The following is a 23,907-nucleotide window of genomic DNA, read 5'->3' on the forward strand; positions in this document are numbered from 1 at the left end:
GATACTCCAACTGTATGAAGTAAGAAAGCACAGAACTTATTCCTCAGCTTTGGAGAAACAAAACAAGGTGCAGCATTCTGGGTCTGCCAGGGTTTGACAAAAGTAGCAGAGGCTGCTTTGAGCAGTCAGGAAGCAAGACTCATGGAGGCCTCTGTGGATAAAACCTTGAGACCTGGTCCTGTCATTTCACTATGTCTTCTGGGCAGGATTCCCATCTCTGTGAGGCAAGAAAATAAATTCTAGAATAAAAGAGAGACATCATAAGAGCGAATATGCTCTGAGTTTCAAGACAGCAGACACATCATCTTGAACCATGTGTTCAATCCAGCAGTTGCAGCCAACATGCTTACAGATGTGTATTAAAATATACTTGACCATATATCTTCTAGATAAAGAGCAACCAGTCAATGCCAAGGGTATTACATTTAGTGGAAATGAATTAAACTTTGGATACCCATATGGTAAACTTATGCTTTATAAATTTCTTGTAGCATGATGCAATCTGAGGTGCCAGAGTGAGCATGTGATGGAGAAGGGATAAGTGTGTGGATAGAGACCCCCAATGGTTCTGCATTGCTTCATCTTAAAATAATTATTCTAATGATATGTTAAAGGAAGCTCCAACTTCAATGACCAGAGCCCTCAACTCTAATGTCGAGAGCATAGGGTTGAGCCTGTGGTTCACTAAATGGTTGGCTTTTGGCAGATAACTTTTCAGTCTTGAATTCTTAAATGTGAGACCTGAAAAAGAAATCACTGCTTTTCCATATAACCCATAGCCATTATAGTAGACCCCACTCGGCAAAAACCCACCTCAGCCTCAACTCAGTAATGCTAATATATGAGTTCATTTCAATGTCAAGGCCAGTATTAAACGAGGGGCTGGCCTAGAGATGACCCCTGAGCAGCACCCAGTCAAATTCTGGTGGTTCGGACTGGGAGGTGGACCCATTCATAGACAGGTTCTTAGCACTGTCTCATCATGGCAAGATGGCTGCCAGCATCTCCAGTGCAGATAGGGCTGTCTTCATTAGACAACTCAATCTAAACTTTGAGGATTAATTCAGACAGACGAGTGAGGTATTAACTGTGTCACACATGGTTGAATTCAGAGATAGAGCTGGTACCAAATGGATAGAAAGGTCCATAGACAAAAGAGTCCAAGGAGAAGGGGTTCTCTCAAAGAAAGGCCAGGCAAATACAGGGGCAGGTGCTGGCCAGGCAAACCCTGCAGCTCTCCTGTCTCCATTATTGCTGGGTGTTCCCTGAGCCTAGTGATGAAGCGCTCAGACTGCACTCTGCATCTTAGAGACGTGACTGTTGGCATGACTGAGGGCGATCCCCAAACCTCTCTGCTCCTCAATTTGATTCTACCTAAAGCAGAGAGAAGACTGATTTCATAGAGTTGTCAGAGGGCAAACGGATGTTCTTTTTCTGTTGCTTAGCATTTTAAACACTAGTATAATTGTAAGTATTTATGCTTTGCCCTCAAAGCCTGTGTCCCTAGATGTCTTCACTGTGCAACTTCTAAATGACATGTTGTTCCCATGCAATTTACATTGTTCTGACACAGATAAAACTTACAAATATTAATAGTTTTTGATAGGCACAGCAAAACAGAGCTAATTGAATTTACCAAATTTAACACCGAAAAAATCTTTAGCTCAATCTTCCTTATAAATAGAGAGACAAATAGTTGAAATAAAAAAAAAAAAACCCTGCCTCAGCCATGACTAATAAGCTTAGGGCCCCTGGCTGATAAGGTTGCTACCAGGCATGCAAGTACTATTTCATCAGAGTTTCCTTCTAGAGAGCTGGCAGGAGTGGGGACTAATGTGACACGTTGCTTAGATTTCCATTCAGTAACCTCTTCCCGTAGAGTCTTTATCTAGCCTTGTGACTAATGATCGTCTTCCTGCTAGCCAATCTGAAAGCCAGCGTTTTTCCAGTCCTGTGGCTCTACAAACACCAGACTTGCTTTTTAGTACTTAGTAACCTTCCTAACCTCATAGGCATCCCCGTGGGCCATGCCCACAGTGGCATTCTTGATTTTAGCTTTCGTCTAATTTTGCATGTCTTAACAAGCAGGACCAGTATTTATGCCAATGACCCAGAAGTGATTTTTGATTTTCTTGTTTCTTTCTTGCTCCTGTCAAGGCCAAAATAGATTTGTTGCTTCTAGCTTCAGAATACATCCCAATCCACTTTCTTCCTCCTTCTTGTAAGCCACAGTCCCATTTGAGCTAGTGCTATCCCTTGCTGAATCTGATGTAGCCGTCAGGCCTTTCTGCTCCAGGCTTGTCCGCTCCTGGCTTCTCTGTGTGCTCTCCAAAATGAATGGCTTTTCTTCCTCCTTCTATTCTTATTCTTCTTCATCCTCTTCCTCTTATTCCTATCCTTATCCTTATTCTTCTAGACAAGGTCACATTACCTAGCCCTGGTTGGCTGGGGACTTTTTATGTAAACCAAGCTAACCTTTATTCATATAGGCTCTGCTTCCCCAGTCCTAGGATTAAAGGTATTAGCCACTATGCTACAGTTTGGAGCATAGGTCTTCCTGTACAATATATACCTTCAATCAAGCTTTGCAATGAGTTCTACACACTAAAGTTGAACTCTAGTTGCTTCTGTGATCCAAGTTCCTAATTATCAAGCCATGTCCACTTACAGGAGCATCCTGTTCTTTCCCTTGTCTCTGCTTCTGCAGAGAGAGCGGAGGTTTGAACTTGGATGTCTTGATGGCTCCACACTCTTTGTGTTGGGAATTCTATCTTCTGCTTGCTCTGCCTGGAATGCTCATCCCCAGGCCTTCCATCTCGGTCATTTATTATCTTCCTGTAGGAGACCCCCTCCCTGACCACATGTGCTAACATGTTTCTTTCTGCATCACCGGGAGCTCTTAATTATTTTTTACATTTTTATTCTCATCTTCCCTGCTGCAATGCAATTTCCATGACGATGGAGATTTTCATTTCATTCTTCACTCCGTATTCTATGCTTAGAATAGTACTCCCCCCCCACACACACATCATGAGCATGCATTGAGGTGTGGGAAAAAATAAGGCAGAAGGAAGAAACAGGGAAGAAGAGGGGAGAGGAAGAGATGAAGTAAGGAAAGAAAAGGAGGAGAGGAGGGAGGCGAGGAGGGAAGCAGCAGCAGAGATTTGGAATTCCACAGAGGACCTTGGGATAGAGCTGAAGGCAATAGTGGGAAGGGGTGAGACTCTCTCCTCATCCCCCAGCGGCATCATGTCTGGCTTCGGTTTCCTCACCATGACTCATAAAAGATTCTGGTTTGTAGAGACTTGAGTTCTGCACATGGAAGACTTACATGCATGGTGTTCCTCCATTGTTCTCTTTGCTAGAATGTGAATAAACTTCAGAGTATTGGATGGAGTAGGGGAGCCCAAAAAATGTTTTAAGGGGGATAAATGCGAGACAAGGGACACGTGTTTGGAAGTGGCCTGTGTATTAAAGACAACACTTTAGTCCTAAAGATCAACTGCACATGTACGTGGGGCGATGAAAATGACGGATTTAAAGAATGATTGGCCTGGAAGAGCCTGGTGTTTGCCGACTACCATGTCGTGAGTTTCTAGTGGAACACACTGCATACCAGCTTCAGGGAGATTCAGAAGGACGCCGGCTTTGCACCGCCATGGAGCTGTTACTCCCATATTTGAAAGAAATTATTAACATACAAGAATGTTAACCCATGCACGTGTTTCTAAAAGTGAGAACTGTGTCCCTGATCATGAAACGTAAAGCACCCTGCCTTGTCAGGAAGGGCAGTAAACTGTTGCTCACTCTCATGATGACTGTATCAAAGTAAATGTCTGTGTGGGGTTGGAGAGCAGAAGGATGAGCACTGCAGCTCTTACCTGCTAAGAAGCCTGCCTGCGTCAATCTAGCTGCATGTGAAAATGATCACATGTCTTCTCCAGCAGCTAAATGATTTGAATATAAATAAGCAACTTTTTCTGCCTGTCAGTTCCCTCGAGAATATTTAGTGCTGTCTCCTTTAATGAGTGCTCATTACAGATGGGTGCCAGTGAACACATTTAATCAGGGTAATACGGGGTAATGATCATGTGAATTCTCCGCATCGGGTCCCGCTCCATCTGTTCCAAGCCATTTGTCCGTGTAAAACTGTCAACATTTTGAGCCGCTGACTGACAGGTGAAGCCAGACGTGCGTGGTTTTCATCTCAGTGCCAGGATTTCTCTAATGTATTCTTTACACTAAAAGAAACCCCCTGAAAGACCCGAAGGGGCTGTCTCCGTAGGAGCAGCTTTTCTTTAGATTGCTTCATTTATCATTAAAATATTTAGCTTGCTCTTACCTGCTGCAACAATGCAGCCAAGGTTCATAGCTGTCTTGATTGGCACAGTAGGTTCGTAAGAGAGACTGGAAGGCCTGACCTTGGGGGCCTTTTCTGGTAGGCAGTTTCCCAGTGTTGGATGGGTCACTCTGTAGCAATCCCACAGTTTGTACCTGCCATTCACAGACACGCTATTCCACTATCCCTCAGTGTAAGATGTTCCAGAGTTGGAGATGAAGGTCAGTGGTAAAACCCTTGCCCAGGAAAAGCAAGACCCTGGGGTCAGGCTCAAGAACCACTAAGAAAATACCAGATGCACTTTTGAGGTTGTGGTAAACTGCTAGCCTTGCAAGTGTGAGGTCCTGACTCCAATCCTCCAGAGCCCAGGTAAATACAGCTAGGCACGGTGGCAAATGCTTGCAGTCCCATTACCAGAGAGGTGGAGATGGGGTGTCTTTGGGGGCACACTAGGGGTCTAGCCTAGCAGCATCTGTAAGTTTCTGTCCATGAGGGACCCTGTTTTAAAAAATAAGGTGGCTGGAATCCTGAGAAACAACATAGTCAAGCTTGACTTCTGATTTCTATGCAAACATGCATACTTATGTACCAGCACACACACATAACCATGCCTTTACATACATGCACCTACACATATATGTACCTGCACACACATGCAACTTCACACATATACACACCTTTACACATATGTATCTGCACATATATGTACCTGCACACCTATGCACTTTCACATACATACACACCTTTGCACACATGCACCTGCACAAACATGTACCTGCACACCTATGCAACTGCACACACATACACACCTTTGCACACATGCACCTGCACACATATGTACCTGCACACCTATGCACCTTCACACACATACACACCTTTGCACACATGCACCTGCACAAACATGTACCTGCACACCTATGCAGCTGCACACACATACACACCTTTGCACACATGCACCTGCACAAACATGTACCTGCACACCTATGCAGCTGCACACACATACACACCTTTGCACACGTGCACCCACACATATATGTGCACCTGCATACACATGCACGTCTGTACACACATGAGCACAGATATAAAACAAGAAAACATGGTTGTCTCAGACAAGCTGGCGGCTGGACATGTCCTGGGGTAACAAGTTTTGACAGTCATTATGCTTGTTGAAGAGAAAATGACAAAAAAATTCATAATTAAAAACTGTGGTTTAAGCCTTATGAATTGTGGTTTTACTCTATTGTCTTTGTTTTTCAGGATGGCTCTAACAGTTACAGTGAACTATCTGAGAATGTAGTGGCCTCTACAGCTGCTAGAATGCAAGGGACATTAGGGTTGGCTGTGGTTGAGTTGTTGGAAGATGGTGTGTTCCCTTTCCTGTCAGTGCTGAGATGTTTACTGTTGTTCTGGACTCAGACCTCCCCCCCCCCTCTTCTCACTTGCATTGTTGTGGGCTCTAGCGATCCAGTTTGCAATAGTGAACCCTATGACCTGTGCTGGAGACACAGCAGAGACTAACTCATGCTGTAAATGCCAGGGCACTCCTAGTACAAAGTGACCTGTTAGTGTTGTGCACCTGCCATCAGGAAGCCAGAGTTAGACATGACCCTCACAGAGCAGCTGGGAGCTCTCCCTCTGCTATGGTGAGTTTGGTTCACTTCACAAACCAAGCGAGGAATGAACAAATGAACAAATGAGTGAGTTACGAGCCTCGTGGTGCACAGGGCACATCAGCCCTGTTTGCAATTGATGTGCCAGGCACAGCGGCAGGAAGCTTGAGTGAGAACAAGGAAGTCCAGGTAATATAAGGGTTTGGGGGTTCTTGGCTTCCCTATGGCATAGATGGCTGCTCCTCCATTTTTGCTTTCCTAGGCTTCAAAATGCAAAGTAAAAGCAATTTCATTTGGTGGGTTTCCTTTCAACAGAGGAAGAAGAATGAGTCCTATGTCATCACCATGCTCCAACATGGATCTGTGTGATAGTGTCCCCTCCCAGACTGCCTCCCTCGACTGCTGCTGGAGGACTTCCCTGTGGATCTTTGTGTGTATGTATGTATGTTGTATGTTCATGTTGAGCGCATTCATTTGTGGGGAAATCTGAGTTCAACCATGAGTATTATTCCTCAAGGATGTGGTTCACCTTGTTTTTTTTTTTTTTAATAAGACTTGGCTAGGGTCAGCTGAAATAGCTTGGTTGGAAAAGCATCAGACTGAGGCAGACTAACCAGTGAACTCAGATCTGCCTGTTTCTGCTTCCCTGATGCTGGAAGGCAGGTGAGCATGTATCGCCTTTTCTTAAAACTGTGACTCATGGGGGACTTGAACTTAGGTCCCAACGCTTGTGCAGGAAGCACTTTACCAACTGAGCCATCTTCCTAGCACTGGTTTAGCCCATGTCTCATCGTATGTGGTTTATCATCTAACAGTGTTTGCAGTGGTCTTGAACGACTGATTTTTGCAGACTGGAGAACTAGTGTGGGGGGATCTTACATTCCTACCCCTATGTCATTACTATGACGGAAGTGATTTGTCTTTATGTTGCTTGAGGATGCCTCATTAGCATTAAGTAGAATATAAATAAGTTTAGTCGTGAAGAAGCTCCCCACTAGCCACCTGAAGGGATCTGGTTACACCATTTGCTTTGACACCTAAGCAGACCTAAAAAATGCAAAAATCATCAGGAAGACATAATTTGTTTTGACAATATCTCTTTCTCATTTGACTGTCTTTGAGTTGAGAAGGAAACAGTATAAATAAATGAGTCCCACTTTCCTCTTCCATTGCCTTCCTGGTTAGCGTCATCTCCAAAAGAGCTCTGGTCCAATTGAAAGAAAGAAATCACTCACAACTGAGACGGTGCAGAACTCTTTGTAGTATTTTAAGAAGCCATTGGTTTTTCGCTTTAAAATGCTGGAAGGTCATACATTCTTCCTCTTTCTGGTTATGATGGTGCAAATGCTCACTGGAATCCTGGCAAATGGCCTCATTATCGTTGTCAACACCATTGACATGGTCTCTCGGAGGAGAATGATCCCACTGGATCTGCTTCTCTCTTGCCTGGCAACCTCTCGGATCATTCTGCAGTTTTGTATCTTGTTTGCACAACTGGGTATATTATGTTTGGCAAAGCACTCTATATTTACTGACAACATCACCTTTGTCTTCTTTATAAATGAATTGGGTCTTTGGTTTGCCACATGGCTTGGGGTTTTCTACTGTGCCAAGATTGCTACCATCCCTCACCCACTCTTCTTGTGTCTGAAGATGAGGATATCCAGGTTGATTCCGTGGCTGATCCTAGGATCTGTGCTCTATGCAACCTTTACTGCTGTGGTCTTTGACAGAGAGGCTTCAACAATTCCCAAACAAAATTTTGTAAGTTTTTTTTCTAAAAATTCAACTCAGGTCAAACCAATATCTGCCATGCCTCTTTCTTTCTTCTTCCTGGGGCTCACACTGCCATTGCTCATCTTTATTGTTGCTGTTCTGCTCTTGATCTTCTCCCTGTTCCGCCACAGCTGGAAGATGAGGACTATGAGGGGCACCCGGGAGCCTTGCAAACACGGCCACATCAGTGCGATGTTCTCCATTCTATCGTTCTTTATCCTATACTTCTCCCACTATATGGTGGCCCTTGTGATCTCTACCCAAGGCTTCCACCTAGGAAGCACAGCCTTTCTATTCTGCGGTTTGATGATTGGTATATACCCCTCACTACACTCTGTCATCTTAGTTCTAGGAAATCCCAAGCTGAAACAAAATGCAAAAATGTTCATTGTCCATTGTAAGTGCTGTCATTGTGTGAGAGCGTAGTCACTTCAGGAAGGTGATGCGGTCACTTTCCAGTGCCTGTCACTCATCACTCAGCCAACAAAGCATCCTTCTCAAGTGTATGTAATAGCATCTTAATCATTCAGCCTGAGGCTTACTGCTAGGTTTGCTAAAAATTAACTGGATTATCAGATTGCTACCATCCCTCATCCACTCTCCTTGGCTGAAGATGAGAACTCTTGGGTTGGTACTGTGGCTGATCCTGGGGTCTGTGCTTTATGTAACTGTGACTGATGTCATCCATAAAGTTAATTGATTATAAAAGCACAACACATGTTGGTGGATGACGTCAAAGTCCGTATCCCAGTTCTGATGTGTAAGTCCCATCTTGTAAGATGATGTCACTGATGAAGCAGGACAAACGAAGCAAGGGCCTTTCTGGATTGCTTGCTGCAGTGCTTATGAATCTATAATTTTTCTCAAAGTAAAAAGTTTAAAGAGAAGAAAAGCACAAGATTGGACTTACAAGGCCTGGAGAACAGAATACTAACATTCTGTGTTGGTTGCTTAAACTCAGACACCATCTCAGACTTGAACGAGTTGACGGGGTATGTCTTGATTGCAAGAATATCTTTTCTGTCTTGTTTGTTGAAGTCACAGAAAGTAAAGCCAATCTTCTTCTTTGGGTGAGAAAACAAGCTGAGGACAGCCAGGTCTTCTCTGTCCTTGTGAGAATGTTCACCTCTTCCAGGAGCAGAAAACCTAGTGGCACAGCCATTGACTGTTAGGAAGGCTGGTAGACAGAGAAGGTGGAATTTTAAGAGGTGGAAGAGAATGAAGCCAAGGAGGAGGAGGTGGAGAAAGGAGCTCTTTGTTTTCTGTAATTGTACATCTTCAACAGACAATGGCTTGCAAAGGTCTTTTCATTTTGCATTTGTGGACTGCTGCCTGGGGGGTCCTTTTGACTGATAGTAACAATTTGATAATCCCACTTCCATGTCTTCCCAATGCAGCAATATCAGTAGGGGTGAATGGGTTCATAGGGTTTCCATCTGCTTGAAGTCATAGATACATTTTCTGTTGGGAAGATGACTTAGGAATCTCTCTCTCTCTCTCTCTCTCTCTCTCTCTCTCTCTCTCTCTCTCTCTGTGTGTGTGTGTGTGTGTGTGTGTGTGTGTACCAGAGTATCATGTGTCATGCATTTTCATACATGTAAATAATGTAATTAATCACATCTGCTTCAATATCCTCCTTTGCTTACTCCTCTTTCCCTTCCTTCTCTCAAATAGTCTTTTTTTTTTCTTTTTTAATAAGATTTCTGTATGTGAGAGAAAATGTGGCATTTCATCTTTCTGAGTTTGGCTAATTTCAGCTAACACAGTGATCTCTAGTTCTAGCTGCTTACCTGCAGATGACGTCATTTTACTATTCTTGATGTATCACTAACCCTCTGCTGTGTTGTATTTATAATACATTCTCTTTGCTTACTGTCGGTTGTCACATGAGTCAGTTCTCGGCTCTTGTGCACAGTACCATTCAGATGCCAGATTCTGACTGTATTACAACCCCTGTTTTAACAATGCTAATTAATAAGATATCTTGTAAGATGTGACTGCGATACTAATATTAGCAAGAGGTTTTGAAAGAATAAACAAAACAAGAATTAAACACTCTGAAGATATTGCACAGTCTACTTTTCTCCCAAACTCGTCTTTGATTATTTTGTTATTGGTACTGTATAAAAACGGCACCCTCACTGGCTTCATCCCTCAGACGGTCTTTGTCTAGTCTTCCAGCCCTCCGCACTGTCTTTCCTTTGCTTGCCCTCTTGCTCCAAGAGCTGGGCTTGCTGTGCTTTGGAGATGGTTTTGGTACAGGATCCCTGGGCTTCTGTTGGAGTTGAAACTCCATCCCCAGTTGTTGGAAACCTCCCTAACTACAGTATCCAAGTTATTTAGAGGTGCCACCTTTGGGGGTGATGGTGATGAGATAAGGCGTCTCATTATAGCCCTCATGATTGGTCCCTGATGGGTTCATCATAAGGATAGAGTACAGAGGAGACTGGTGTGTGCACTCTTCCTCTTCCTCACTATGAGATGCAGTGCTCCCAGACGTTGCTATCAAAAAAGCACGGTAATGTGCCACACCTGACATTGACCCCAAACCAAAAATACAGGTGTAGCTCTTATTTATTTATTTATTTTGAGGGGTTGGGTAACATAAGTTGTTCATGGTATAGTAATATTGGCAATGGAAAATGTACCAAGGCAGGGCTGACTCCTAGGAGCTGTGGGCCTGAGATCTCCTCCATGGTCCACCAGGAAATCTCATAACTGTGTTCCATCGTTGTCACTTACAGCTAATTGTGGGCTCGGAGGAAGGCTCTTTCTGAAAAGGGACTAGCAGGAATATTCTGCTCTGCTTTTCACAGAGGAAAGACACAAATCCTTAGTTGAGTCTCTCATTGACCAGGACTTCCCCAGACTCCAGGAGATCTGCACAGGTTCCATTGATGAACCATGTGACATCATCATGCACTCTCAATCTATTTGCTTATATACAAAGACTTTAAAAATATTAAATGTCATAATTTGGATATTAAAATAATATGCAGCCTAGAATGTCTCACAAGTGATACATGTCTCATACATTCTTTCTTACGGATGCAGCAGCTGCTGGAGGGTAGACTACTCTGGAGTAGGAAGTCCTAGGCAGACATTAGCATCTAATGGTTACCCTTGGACTGGAGGGTAGACTACTCTGGAGTTGGAAGTGCTAGGCAGACATTAGCATCTAATGGTTACCTTTGGACTTGAGGCTAATGATTTCTTGAAGCTAATGACCAACCATCCTCAGTCCTCCAGACAGTTCAAAGGTTATGCCCACTTGGATATTTATAATCTTATTTCTCAGGTTATGAATATTCTAATTTTAGGCTTGGGTAATATGGTCTAAAAAATTTGCCCACTTATACATCTTTTGAGTGAGACAACACAGGTCAGCAGAAATATACGTGAAAGTGGGAAAAGCTCCCCACTGTGACAATTGACTTTGGTAGCCAGCAAATGATAGATGTTTCAGGCAGATGGCACCACATTGGAGTCAAATCCAAATGGACAAAGCAGGGAGAGTCACGGGCATTAATGGTCTTGCTAGGAAGTGAGTGCAGAGTCTGGTTCTATGTATTAGCATGGTAGGCATGTTTGTTATTATTATTATTTTCCCCTCATAACTCATTGGAAAACATCACACTACTGAAATGTGTGTCCCTGGAAAAATCACAGTGAGAAAAGCCACGGTGAGCTGATGGCAGTTAACAGCAACACGGGGGCATCGGATTCCCTGCTTTCTTGACAAACAAATGTAATCTTCTTGGTGTATTAGACCATCCAATACATCCTCACACACCTTTTCATTATGTTTGCTTTTGAGATGTGAAGTTAACGTTGGGTTTGTGGCTGCAGCATCCAGGGCTGCTTAATCTTTTTGGGCTGAGCATCACAAGTTGGTGACTACATTCTATCGTTTAAGGCATATTCAAATCACTGATGCACAGGTTTTGTTTTGTTGTTTTTTTTTTAAAAAATCTGTGTTTTATTGTTCCTATCTTAAATGTTTCATGGCATTGAATTAGCTAGCTATTACAGAGCACTAATAACATGCCTGTTTTTTTTTTAAGTAAATGAAGGTTCCTTTAATTTTCAGTACAGCCTTTCTGAGAAAAAAATATTCACTGCAACTGTTTTTGTGTTTGAGGATGCTCTGGACCTCGGTAACAGAGCATGTCAGCTTCTCTCAGCTAAACTTCTCACTGATTTAGGGACTTAGGGACACACACACACACACACACACACACACACACACACGAGGCTGATGTGTGACAGGGTAGTGGTTGCATCTGGGAAAAAACAGGGACAAAGTCTAATAGCCAGACTGAACCTATCTCTTGATGAGCCCTCACTGAACAAGCCAAGGTACTGAACCATGGGGAATGTCTGATTCTTGAGAGAATGGCCAGCAGGAAGTGGTGCAGGAACCCAGGCTGTGGCTAAGAGTGAACCAGGACCTCCATGTGACGGTAGAGATGGATGACTTCTGGCCCCAGCTGTTCCCATTTGGACAACAGATGTTAGCCTTCCACAGCTTCCTTCACTTGAAGCTCCATGTACTGGCTTCAGAAACACTGTCCCAGTCTGACTGTTGATCTAAAGCTCGATTTCTTTATAAATTTTCTAGAACATTCATAGCTTCTACTCTGAAAAATGCAGGTGGGAGTTTGGAAATGAAGGCTCACACTTCTGTCACAAGGTGTGATGTCGTCATCAGTGCTGTTTCCCTGGGGAATAGACCCAGACAACCTGCCCTCTGTGATGAGGCAACCAAAGGTATAGCATGGTTTGTATAGGTTTCCTTAGTCTACGGGTGAGTCAAACCACTGAGTTTACAAATGTTGAGACCTGTCTCCTTGGCTCTCCTCACAAGGACACCACCTGCTTAACTGGGTCACTACAACAGTGTCTGCAAAGCCTGTAAGCATCAACCAGAAGTAAGTCTCAGTTTCTCCATCTGTAGAATGGGGAGAAGAATGAAGATAGACCAAGCCTCAGGCCCATTGTTATCACAAAGAACATTACTATAAGATCGAGAACTGTGATAGAGACTAACAGCAGCATAACACAAGATAGTCAGAATGTGGGTACAAATTCATGGCATCTTATTCTTTAGGTGTAGTCTTTACACATGCAAATGCACATGTCTATTAAGACAACCTAGGGAGATCATTTAGTATGGCTGATATGAGTTTAGGGATAACCTCATGAGACTGGCTAGGCAATAAGGGAAGGTGTGCCTGGAGAAGAATTATTCTTTCCCTCTCTCCCCCTCCCACTTTCCCTCTCTACCTTCTTCCCCGCTCTGTCTCTCAGAAGCTATCAATTTGCCTGTAGCTCTTCTTCTAGGGGTGACAATTATAAATGAAGTATGAGAGAGAGCATCAATTTGAGAAGGAGTAAGAGGGACATGGGAGGAAATGGAGCGAGAAAGGGGAAGAAGAGAATAATTTAAATGCAGTATTTATATATGAAATTCTCAAAAAAAATGATGTAGGGACAACCCGAGTTTCCATTAGCAAATGAGGGGAGCTACAACATGTGGTATGCCCATCCTATGGGATATTATTAAGCATTTTATTAAGGGATAAAATATATGCTACAACAGGGATGAACCTTGAAGACATTATGCTAAGTTAAAGAAGACAGATATTGTACAATCACACATATATGATGTCCCTAGAACATGAAAATCCATGCAGACAAGATAGAGGGTAGCAGGTGCTAAAGTGGGAGAGGGAACCGGGAGCCAGTGCTTCATGGTACAGAATCTCTGTTGGGAATGATGAGGAGTTGCAGGAATTTGATGGTTTATGGTTGCACAATATCATGAATGTACTTAATGTCACTGATTGGTTAAATAGTTGAAATGCCAAATGTTATAATACATACACATATGTATGCATGCACATATGTATCTATGTACATCTATGTACATATGTATGTCACAATAAAAATAATTCTACCATAAGAAAGAAGAGACTTGGTTGGACGGATGGATGGACTTGCGCCATTGCATCTGTTCATGGGCAGACACAGTTGAGAGCATCTTCATTGTGGGCAGCACATAGTGAGATTTTTGTGTGTCCTCCATAGCCTTTAGGACCATGCTGGCCTCCAGCTCAGGAATCCAGTTGTCTCTGTCTCGTGAGTGCTGGAATTAACGGTGTGTGCCTCTGTGGCCAGCTAACAACTGCCTCTCATAACAGCACCTCCTTCCAAGGTGCACAAGGTGTGTTAGAGGTGTTGAACACAGGAATGTGCTGTAGTTATTGAAAGTACAGTAAGGAAAACTCAGGACCTTTGAAACACATCTCCAGAATCTCTCAGAGAAATCTAAAAAGCAGTTTTCTTTCTTCCTTTGCTCTGTCCCTTTCTTTATCTTCTTTCTTTTTTGTGGGCAAATGATGCTTGGCACAAATAGGCAGGGAATAGACGTTACTTGTAGTCAGATATTTAATCACCTGTGACTGGTTCAAGGGAACAAGTTCTGACTGGGGATGGTCTATCTCCAAATGTCAGAAATAGACACATTTCCCTGGGCAGGAGCCTTTCCCCGCATCAGAGGAGCGCTCTATGGAGTATCTTGAGGGTTGCTGCTGAGCCTGGATAAGTGTTAAGGCAGGGTATGACTCAGCTCAGGTGGGAAGCTTCACCTGAAAACCCATCTCTTCTACCTTCAGCATGCTTCTGGCTCTACTTTTGGCTCTATCCTTAGCTCTGTCGTCTGGCTCTATTATAGTCCAGGCTTCTAGCTCTATTTTCATGACTACTTCGTTGGCCATGCATCCACTCAAGTGCACAGGGAGGCAAGTGAGTCAGTTTCAGGTAAAGCACCGCCCCTTCTGAAGGTCCCAAGGGGACCAAGTATGAATGGCTGTCTGTCTTTCTGTCTTCACAGGAAGGCAATGAATGGGTGTCTCGTAAAATAACTCCGATATTTTCCCTGTGGGGTTTTCAATCCTATCAGACAGGAACCGGGTGGCCATGTCCCAAGTGACTCCAGGAACTTTACCTGATTGGGGCTACAAGGAAATAAAAAAAAAAAAACCACACAGGAAAATCTCTTTTTGGATGGAGAAGCTTCAGCATCCCAGAAGCTCAGTGTGCTTATTATATAATTCAGCAGAAAAATAGGGTCATTGCATGCATACAAAGAGGGAGGTGGGCTATTGCATGTGGATAAGCAGGGAGGCGGGGTTATTATACACCTTCAAAGAGGCAGGCTGAGCTAACCTTAGTGGAAGCAGTCTTTAGAGGGGAGCAGTCTTTGGACCATAATCATCCAGGGACAGAGAAAACCCTAGCAGGCATTTTCTGCACACTGTCAACATCCTCCCACCCGCTACTCATTCCCAAGGTCCCCAGGCATGGGGGCCCTTGACATGGCAGTGCCAATATAAACAACACACATTCACCCAGGACGTCACACACTCCTGGGTGGCTTCTGCTTCTGTGATTCAGAATACAAATGCTTGAGCAGGTCAGGTGCATGCTGACAGTGGGCAACAGGTCCAGAAGTTTTGCATGTTTAATTAGATCTCTCTTTATTATACATAGTATAAATTAATAAATCATGCCAAAGAACATCATCCTGAATTCATTTTCTGGAAAAGCCATCAGTGGTTTTGAATGGCTGATGTTTCTGTTTAAATGAAGAAATAAAAAGGCTCATTTTGCATCACTGCCATCGTGGCCAACATGTGTCTTCATAAATATCCTTCCACTTTTTATCGAATAGTTTAGGATTACAAATGTTTTATTAAGCCGATGTAACATACACCCAGGAATAGAGGCATTTGGTGAATACTCATTGAAAAAACAAATTACATTTGTTGTCTGATTCCTTACCCAAGGATTCTGTGTTTGATTCCACTTTCATGCTTACCAACAGTGTTTGGTGGGCGTCTTTGTGTATTTCTTCTTATCGTCCCATTACAAAAGCTTCAAGGACCAGGACGACTAGGTGTGTGGCTGGCAGATTCCTCCTCAAGAGGGCATAAATTTGTGTTTCCACTAGCAATGGACCAGCATTCTCAATCTTTAGATCTTGGCCAGCACCACTAGGTTGGTTAATTTATTTTTTCTTAACCTTTACTAATTTAATCGGTAAAGAGAGTACAACTTTAATTTGCAAAGATCTCTTTTCAAATAATTATCAAGTAACTTTTGCCTTTCATCTTCATTTAATAGGGGCTTTTCCTTATGACCCGGAAAAACCTAATTGGCTTTTTAATTTTTCTAGATAAACCTCATTCAAGCAAGTTAGAGACCTCAAAATGAGCATGTGGAACATTCTGCACATGCTCTGTCCTGCCAGAAAAGCCTGCACTTGCCTGTAACCACAGTGTTGGGGGGTAGGGCCGGGCTGATCTTGGGAGCTGGCTAGCCAGTCAGCCTAGCAGAGCTGTACACTTCCAGTTCAGTGAGAGACCTTGATTCCGATCAAGGCAGAAGGAGATAGAGGAGCACACTGATGTTTACATCTGGCCTTGGCATGTGCACTCACATACTCACATATATGTGTGCTTGTGTCTACACGTGTGTGCCAGAGTGTCTAGTGTTTAGTAATGAGAAATAAGGAAGCTTGTAAGTACCATAAGTGCCAATTTAGAGGAGCTCCATTATGCATTTATCTGTGGAGGTAAAAATTCACAGAAGCCTAAATGATGCGGTAAGTGCTTAGATAAATTACCATATAGCTTGATGATGGGCTAATCTTATGTTCATTATAGATATTAATGTTGACTGATATTTATGGACATGAGGATGTTTATAAAGCATAAAATACAGTAAATGATAACCAACAAAACTTCATTGTATGAAAATTATTATATTTATGCATACTATAATGAATGGGGCTACACACAGCAAAATAAAACAACGGTGAGCTCTTAGCATATAAATTAAACTTCTTCCTACCTGAATTGTCTATTTTTAAATATTAAATAATGACAATTAATAATAAACAACTTTTACTTATCTGTCAGGAGAGAGAGAACATACTTCCCTAATTTCTCATGGATTTTGTTGCTCTGTTAGAAATCGCAAATCATTTCCCGGTGAGAGAAACTCTGCATTTGACTCTTAACCTGTGCCCCTTATTCTGAGTCTTCATCTGTCTGTCTCTTTCCTGCTCCATTTTCACAGGACCCAAGTCCATCCAGGTCCTCCCCTCTGTAGCTGTAACTCCTAGGATCTCGCCCTGTTCTTCCGGTTCTGGTGTGGAACTTCTTTCCTCTTTGAGACTCTAGCCAGGACCTGGAAATAGGCCATGCATCCAATTACCTATTTGTTACTTCTCTCAAAAGGATCTAAAGTTTCTTGAAGGTAGAAACAGGCTCCATCTTAGCTGCAGCTAACATTCCAAACATTTTCAAACCCATGTTTCTTGGCAGAAAGTCAGAGGTGGTGATGATAATAGACACTGAATTGGAAAACAAGTAATACCTACGTGAGCAAAATCTGGTTTCTGGAGACTCTCATAAAACGATCTGAAGAGGTGATTAAATAGGAAGGCAGGAATGCAAACAAATCACATTAGTAACGACAAACGGGTCAGAACTGTAGGGTAGAAAGGACGGGGAAATCCTAAGTGGCTTCCAAGACCTAATTCGTGACAATAATCTGGAATATTCCACAGATGGCTCGAAGGGGTCCTGCCTAGCCTAGCAGCACCTCTGCAATTCTTCTGCCAGTGTGGGCACAGCACAGCTCCAGAAACAAGGTGTGGCGCTTCTGTGATTTGAAAGTCCACTGCCCTCGTTGACATTAACTGCTATCTTGACGCCGACAAAGGAGTCTGTGAGCGTGTCTATGAGGATTGGCTTTATTGCTAACTGATGTGGGAGCTTCCAGCCATTGTGAGAAGCTGGTCCTGGGTTGTATAAGTAAGTTAGATAAACAGAATCCTGAGAGTGAGCCAGCAAGCAGTGTTCCTCCATGGGTAGTACTTCAAGGTCTTGCTTGGGTTCCTGCCCAGACATCCTTCCCTGACAGCCTGTGACCTGGAAGTGTAAGCCAAACAGATCTTTCCTCCCATAAGTTGCTTTGGATCAGTGTTTTATCATCACAACAACAGGAAGAAAACTAGACCATCCTCCTAGGCAGGCGATTAGAATTAGATAATAACATGGGACAAATGATGAAAATTTATATCCTAAGAAGCTACCAATCATCATCATTAATCTCTACTATCATGGAGAATCATATGGGGTTGCTGTAGGTGACCCTTGCCTGTCTGAACCCTGATGCTCACGGCTCCTGGCTTTTTCCTCCACATGATTCTTTATTCCCTCTTCCTAAGACAACGATTTTGTACTATGATTTTCTGGATAGAGAATAGAACACTAATCCCATCTTTCCCATGGCAAGGTGGGCACACGTGTTTCCTGTTGTTGATGGTTCGGGAAGGCTCTTTCTGCATCTCTCTTCATGACTGGACATGCTGCCGTGGGGTGGTGACTTTCTGAGCAGTTTCTCATGCTCAGTGGGTTCTGCTTTCTTTGTTGATTAGGGGGGCGGGCAAAGCTCAGGAGAGCCTGCAAATCTTTGTGTTTCTCAAGTGGCTGGGAATCAGGACATCTCTCAGAGGCCTCAGGTCTTCATCCTTAAATGTTTCTGCAAACAGATGCTGGACTGCTTAGTTTTGTCTGCTTTATACAAACTGAAGTCACTTCGAGAAGAGAGCGCCTCAGTGGTAGATATTGGAGTGCCTCACCCAATGTGGGTGGCACCACCAATAGAAAGGTGGTCGTTTGTTGTGTAAAAAAAGCAAGCTGAATCATCCATCTGAAGCAAGCCACTCAGCAATGTTCCTCCATGGTCTGTGTTTCAGCTCTTTTGTTGAGTTCTTGCTTTGACTTTTATTGAAGATCTAGTATAGGCTGTAAGGTGAAATAACCCCTTTCCTTCCCAACTTGCTTTGGGCCATGGTGTTCATCCCAGCGACAGACAGAAAGCTAGAACAACCACTAGAACGTTTGTTTCAGTTTTCCCACCCTTCTTTCACACTCCCATGTTTTCTGGGCTTGTCCAACCTACACAAGGAGCTGAGCTGAAGCCAGTGATGGTCAGGATTCTCAGCGATCTGTGTGGATATATGCCATCGCCAGCAGCACTCTGCACTCTGGTTCTGCCAGTCCCCCATGGAGCTGGAGAACAGGATTAACCGCTTGGTGGGTCAGTTGCATGTTGAGGACCCCTGGGTTTGTTCAACAGTGCATACTGTCTTCTTATGTTTGGAAACTCAGCGTAAGAAAGATCTGGAGAAAGTCTCCTGATACAGAGAACAGAATGATGCACACAGTGTCCCAAAGCCTCCTCCTGACAGATGACATTAAAAGAAGACTCTGAATTAGTGAAGGAATGAATTAATACAGGAATGGAGACACTGACTTTCCCTCTTTCATGAGACAGGGTGATAGGAGTGTGAGGCAACCAGTAACACTGTATCCTCAATCCGGAGGCGGAGTGATGAATTCTAGTGGTCCCCCTACTTTCTCTCCCTGAGTGTAGGGACCTAGTCAATGGAAGACATTTAAGGTGAGTCTTTTATTCACATAAATTACTGACAGAAGGAGGGTAACCGTCTAGATGCCCAGGAGCACTTCAGTCTCTCTGAGGTCTTCACCTAGCCTTTCCCAACACTCACTATTATTAGTCTGCAGTTATTCTCAACTCTTACTCCTGACCTAAGACAGCTGAAAAGTAAAACAGGTGCCCATACCTACTCTCAATAAAGGCCACCTCCTCTAAGGCTTGGCATCACCATGGAAGACAGGGTGGAAAGCTTGTAAAAGCCCTAAGATAGGGAGGAGGGCTGCATCTTCTGGGCATGACGTCATTGTAATCATGAGTTCACAGCAACTGTGGGTAACTGCAGTGGGTTTGCAAGGGACTGGCCCTGTCAGTCACGAGTTGCGGGGCGGGGTGAGGCTGAGCTATTGGTTAATGAAAGATTCAGAATGAGTGGAAGTCACCACCTTCAGCTGTGTACCTGCTTGGGAGCCCACTAAGCTCCAATGTTCCAAGCCCATGGTTGCATGGATGTTTTTGGTTAGACTCAGTGGGTCCCAAAGCAAAACAAGTATGAATCTGGCAAAGAATTTGTGTGCAGGAGGGGGCTTGATCTGGGCGGGAGGTGGGTGTATTAAGAATCTCATACTTCTCAGTCTGAGCTCAGTGGGCATATGTTAGTAATCAGAAGGCCTTTGGTAAATGTAAAAAAAAAAAGTCAAAGAAAAAATTTAATTCATATTGTTTTAGAGTCATAAATGCCCTTTTTGAGGAAGGCTGTATACATTAAGTAATTCCTTAAACCCAAACAAAACTTTGAGAATAGGAGATTCTAGCAAACCATGAGACAAGCTAAGCCCCAAACCTTTGAAGGGGGTTTTGGCTTTGCTGGTGCTCCGGATGTCATCTTCACTGTTTGCTCTGCTGGGGGATTGAGGATTTTAAAAACAAGGTTGCTATGAGCTGATTATTCTGGGGGAGGGGAGGGGCAGGAGCTTGGACTAAAGGAAGTTAAAATGTCCTAAACCTACTCTTGAAAATCACTCCCTAGTTTACCCCAAGTCCTTGGTGATTTCCAGAATTCTGAAAATTTTTATTCTGAGTTTTCTCATCTCTTTCTCTTATGTTCTTGAAGGGAATTCTTGGATGTCTGTGCACTTCACTTTCTTCCTCTGTGCGCGTCATCTTTATAATTCCGCCCCCAGGTAACTTCGATCTGGCCCAGGAGAGGCACTACTCAATGAGTTTGATTTGACCTTCGCTCCCTGTTTACCTTTCTGTGCTGCACTTCCACACCCTGTTACATGAGTGTACCTCCAAAGCAAGTAGAAGCAAACTGTGTGCTTATGGCTGGCTTTCAGCATAGTGCACGTAAGGGTGTTGTTGTGTTCTGCATGCAGACGCTGTATATAAAAGCATTACCCAATTGAGGGTACACCTAGATGCATGGACATTGTAAGCTTACTAGAAATCTCAGGCCTTGATGTGATCTAATAAATGAGAAGCCCAGGGTAGGGCCAAGGTAGTGTTTAAACAAACATTCTAGGTGGCTGAGATAAGGCAATGTGTATCTGTCATACTGGGTAAATATCCTCATAATGTAGTAGCCCTTTGTTCTCCTTGCGCACTGAACTCAGTGGCCTTGGGTGAGTTACTTACTTTAGATCTTAGCTTGTGATAAGATGGAGTCAACACGTAATCAGAGATCTGGAAGAGGTTAGGTTTTTATTCTTCATATACTCTTTATTACCAGGCCTAGAAACAGCCTCCCTCCTCAATGGCTTAAAAAGAAAAGGGTAGCTTTTGAATTTTATTGTAACATTTAAAAGACTTCATCTATCTAAAAGTCATTTTTACAATTTTGCATAAACGCATCCATACTTTTTCCTACCCAAATAATGTTTGCCTTATGTTAGAAATTCAAGTATTTTTTTTTAATTGTTTTCTCAATTCTGCTCTTCGTTGCTTACTGGCCCACCCATTCCTATACCACAGTGGCATTGTTTTGATGAGAATAACTCCAACATCCACTTACATCCCTGGAACATAAGTTCCCATCGTGTCTTTCCCAGAGCAGTCTGAGAAGCTGAGTTTATTCCGTCAGATGTCTTTTATAATCCATTTCCTGACTGGAGCCACAAGGTGTTGGAAACGCTTCTGTGACGAAGGCTCTTCTCAGTCAGAGATGTGAAATCTCCATGTGCAGAAATCTTGTTTCATGACTTCAGTAACACCCTAATGCTGAGATAGGTGTTCCCAACTTATGACTTTCTCTAGAAATACACTTTAATTCTGTGTAGCTTTAGTAGCTGCCGTGAGCAGGATATGCCGCTGTTTTCAGTTTTATAATGCCTGGTTATGAGGAGGGGAAATCTGTTGAGTGTCTTTTTCCAAATATTTAGATAGCAATATATTTTTGTGGTTTTTAAAATAGAGTTCTGAAAGTGTTTCTCTTATTACACCTTCTGAATAGTCTATGAGTAAAATTGTATTATCTGCAAAGGTAAAAACTGTCTGGTTCTACTGAGTTTCATCAGATGCAACCTCTCTACCCAGCTGCCTGTTTCTGATCCTGTTTCCACCACTGTATGTATGTAAAATGTGTTCTGGATTTTAGAGCTTGATATAATGCATCTTGACAGCTTCGGATACTACTTCATTTTGCTTTATTAAAATATCTGATAAGAAATTTTCTTTGACTTAAAACCTTTACTCGGAAGTTTCTTCTTCATTATACCTTCTTCTGAGTCTCGTGTGCTTATTCTTTATCTAAATTATTCCTTGATCGACTTCCTTATTTTGCTGCATTCTCCAAAGTTGAGGCGTTTCAACAAGTATGAAAAATAAACCTTCGGCGTAGGAGATGATGCCACACCTAATATTCAAAGATAAACAGGAGACTCAGAAAAAACACAAGCTACAGAAAGAATTATTACTTTAGGGAGCTGGGAAGGTGTCTCAGGGGGTAAAGCACTCGCTGTATAAGCAGGAGGTTCTGAGTTTCATTCTTAGGCTTCCTGATAAGAGCAAACATAGCTTGATCTCTGCTTATTAATTAAAATAATGCATAAAAGGTATAAACAGAAATGTGTGGGAATATATTCTATTTCAATCATTATTTTAAAGACAGAAGTTAAGGTGAGATACAGTCTTGACATTCGAAATGACAGCATCAAAAAGCTACTAAAGACATCAAATCCTAGAGTGTAGGAAAACTGACGCCATCCTACATTTGTAAATTTGAATTTACATGATGTCTTAAAATAAAATATGATTTTATACATTACAAATTATGGTATGTATATATATATATACATACATTTTATATATGATATATATCATCAGGAAACTCAATGCCAGAAATCTTTACATAAACTATAGGATAAATCCCTACATAATCCATTAGCATAAACTTCTCCAGGTTTTCCCTGCTACGTTTTAGAAAAAAAACGCAAAGGCAAAAGTTTTTTAACTGTCGATAGTGGACTTGGTAAGTAAACACCAGCACGGTGCTATGGAACACCAGCCGGTTAAAAGGAAAGAGCAGGTTTGAAAATAGGAGTGCACAGTTGAGTTCTGTTCTTCGACAGAAGCATGTACAGCTGCTTATCTGTCTACAGACAGATGCCGGGGACGTTTAGAAAATAAAGGACAATTGAGATTTGAGTAGATCATTAGCTGCAACCAATAGCACTTGGGTTTTGTGTAGTTGTCGAGAGAGAAATGAAGTAAACTGTGTTGCTTGGAGAAAGGGCTTCCAAGAGTTGCCCTCCTGAAGATGTACCCTGAGCAGCTGAAAGCACCCAGCCTTTTTAAAGTTCTGTCCATCTAACCCATGCAGACAACAGATGACATCTGAGTCGGTGCTGGGCTACACCTCTGCAGAAATATGTGTTCCAAACACAACATTCCGTTGTGTTTCATTCACCTTTTTGATCACCAAATTGAACACCGTACTGTGTGTTACCTTTTGAGGCCAACTGCTTTCTGAGGCTGCAATTCTGTCAGGCAGGGAAAACAAAGGGGAATACCATTCATTACTATTCAGCACCGACATGGGATGTCACATCGTGGGACAGAAGAGAAATAGGAGTCTGTGCCACAAAGAATCTGGGGTCTGGGAAACCATGAGCACAGTATGGTGATAGGGTTTATGCTTGGGAGCTGAAGGGTGAATGTTTCCCCAGACAGAATTCTGAAGGAAGAGGAGGGTAAGTCCCTCGGTTAGCCTTACCAGGGGCACCGATATCAGACTGGAAACTCTAAGCCACAGATTCGTCTCTGCCTCATGGAGTGAGAAGCAGGAAAATGATGGCAACTGTGTAGGCATAGATAAAGGTCTGAAGGAAAGAGGGGTCTCTCCTTACAAGCCCTAAATTGCTTCTACGTTTAGGGGAAGAAAATCTGGCCTATTTTTCCACAGAAGTTCATCAATTTCCCCAGGATGTATGACATGCAGCAGGGTTAACGAAACCTCTCAAACTATGGCTCACCGTGGTGGAAGTACAAAAACGGGAGCTGCGGAGGCCTGTCCTCAGCAACTACAAAGAAACTTTAAGTTTCAACTTCAAAATATTCTGGAAACATCCTTATTTTGTACAGGGAGTCGTGGAATCTTTCTGTTTTAATGTCCAGCCTCCATGACAGCGTTCCGTGACTTGAGTCTTGCTT

General features: G+C 42.9%; 1 protein-coding gene across 1 annotated transcript; it reads left to right on the forward strand.

The window, feature by feature from the left end:
- Window positions 1–7,245: 7,245 nt before the first annotated feature.
- Tas2r1 (taste 2 receptor member 1) lies at window positions 7,246–8,168 on the forward strand. Its single transcript, XM_041632098.1, is given in 2 exon segments — window positions 7,246–8,146; window positions 8,149–8,168. Coding segments are annotated over 2 exon segments (921 nt in total).
- The last annotated feature ends 15,739 nt before the right edge of the window (window positions 8,169–23,907 follow it).

Source organism: Microtus oregoni, unplaced genomic scaffold, assembly GCF_018167655.1.
Source record: "Microtus oregoni isolate MIOR12 unplaced genomic scaffold, Mior012 000040F_ref0000088, whole genome shotgun sequence".
Classification (NCBI taxonomy): Eukaryota; Metazoa; Chordata; class Mammalia; order Rodentia; family Cricetidae; genus Microtus; species Microtus oregoni.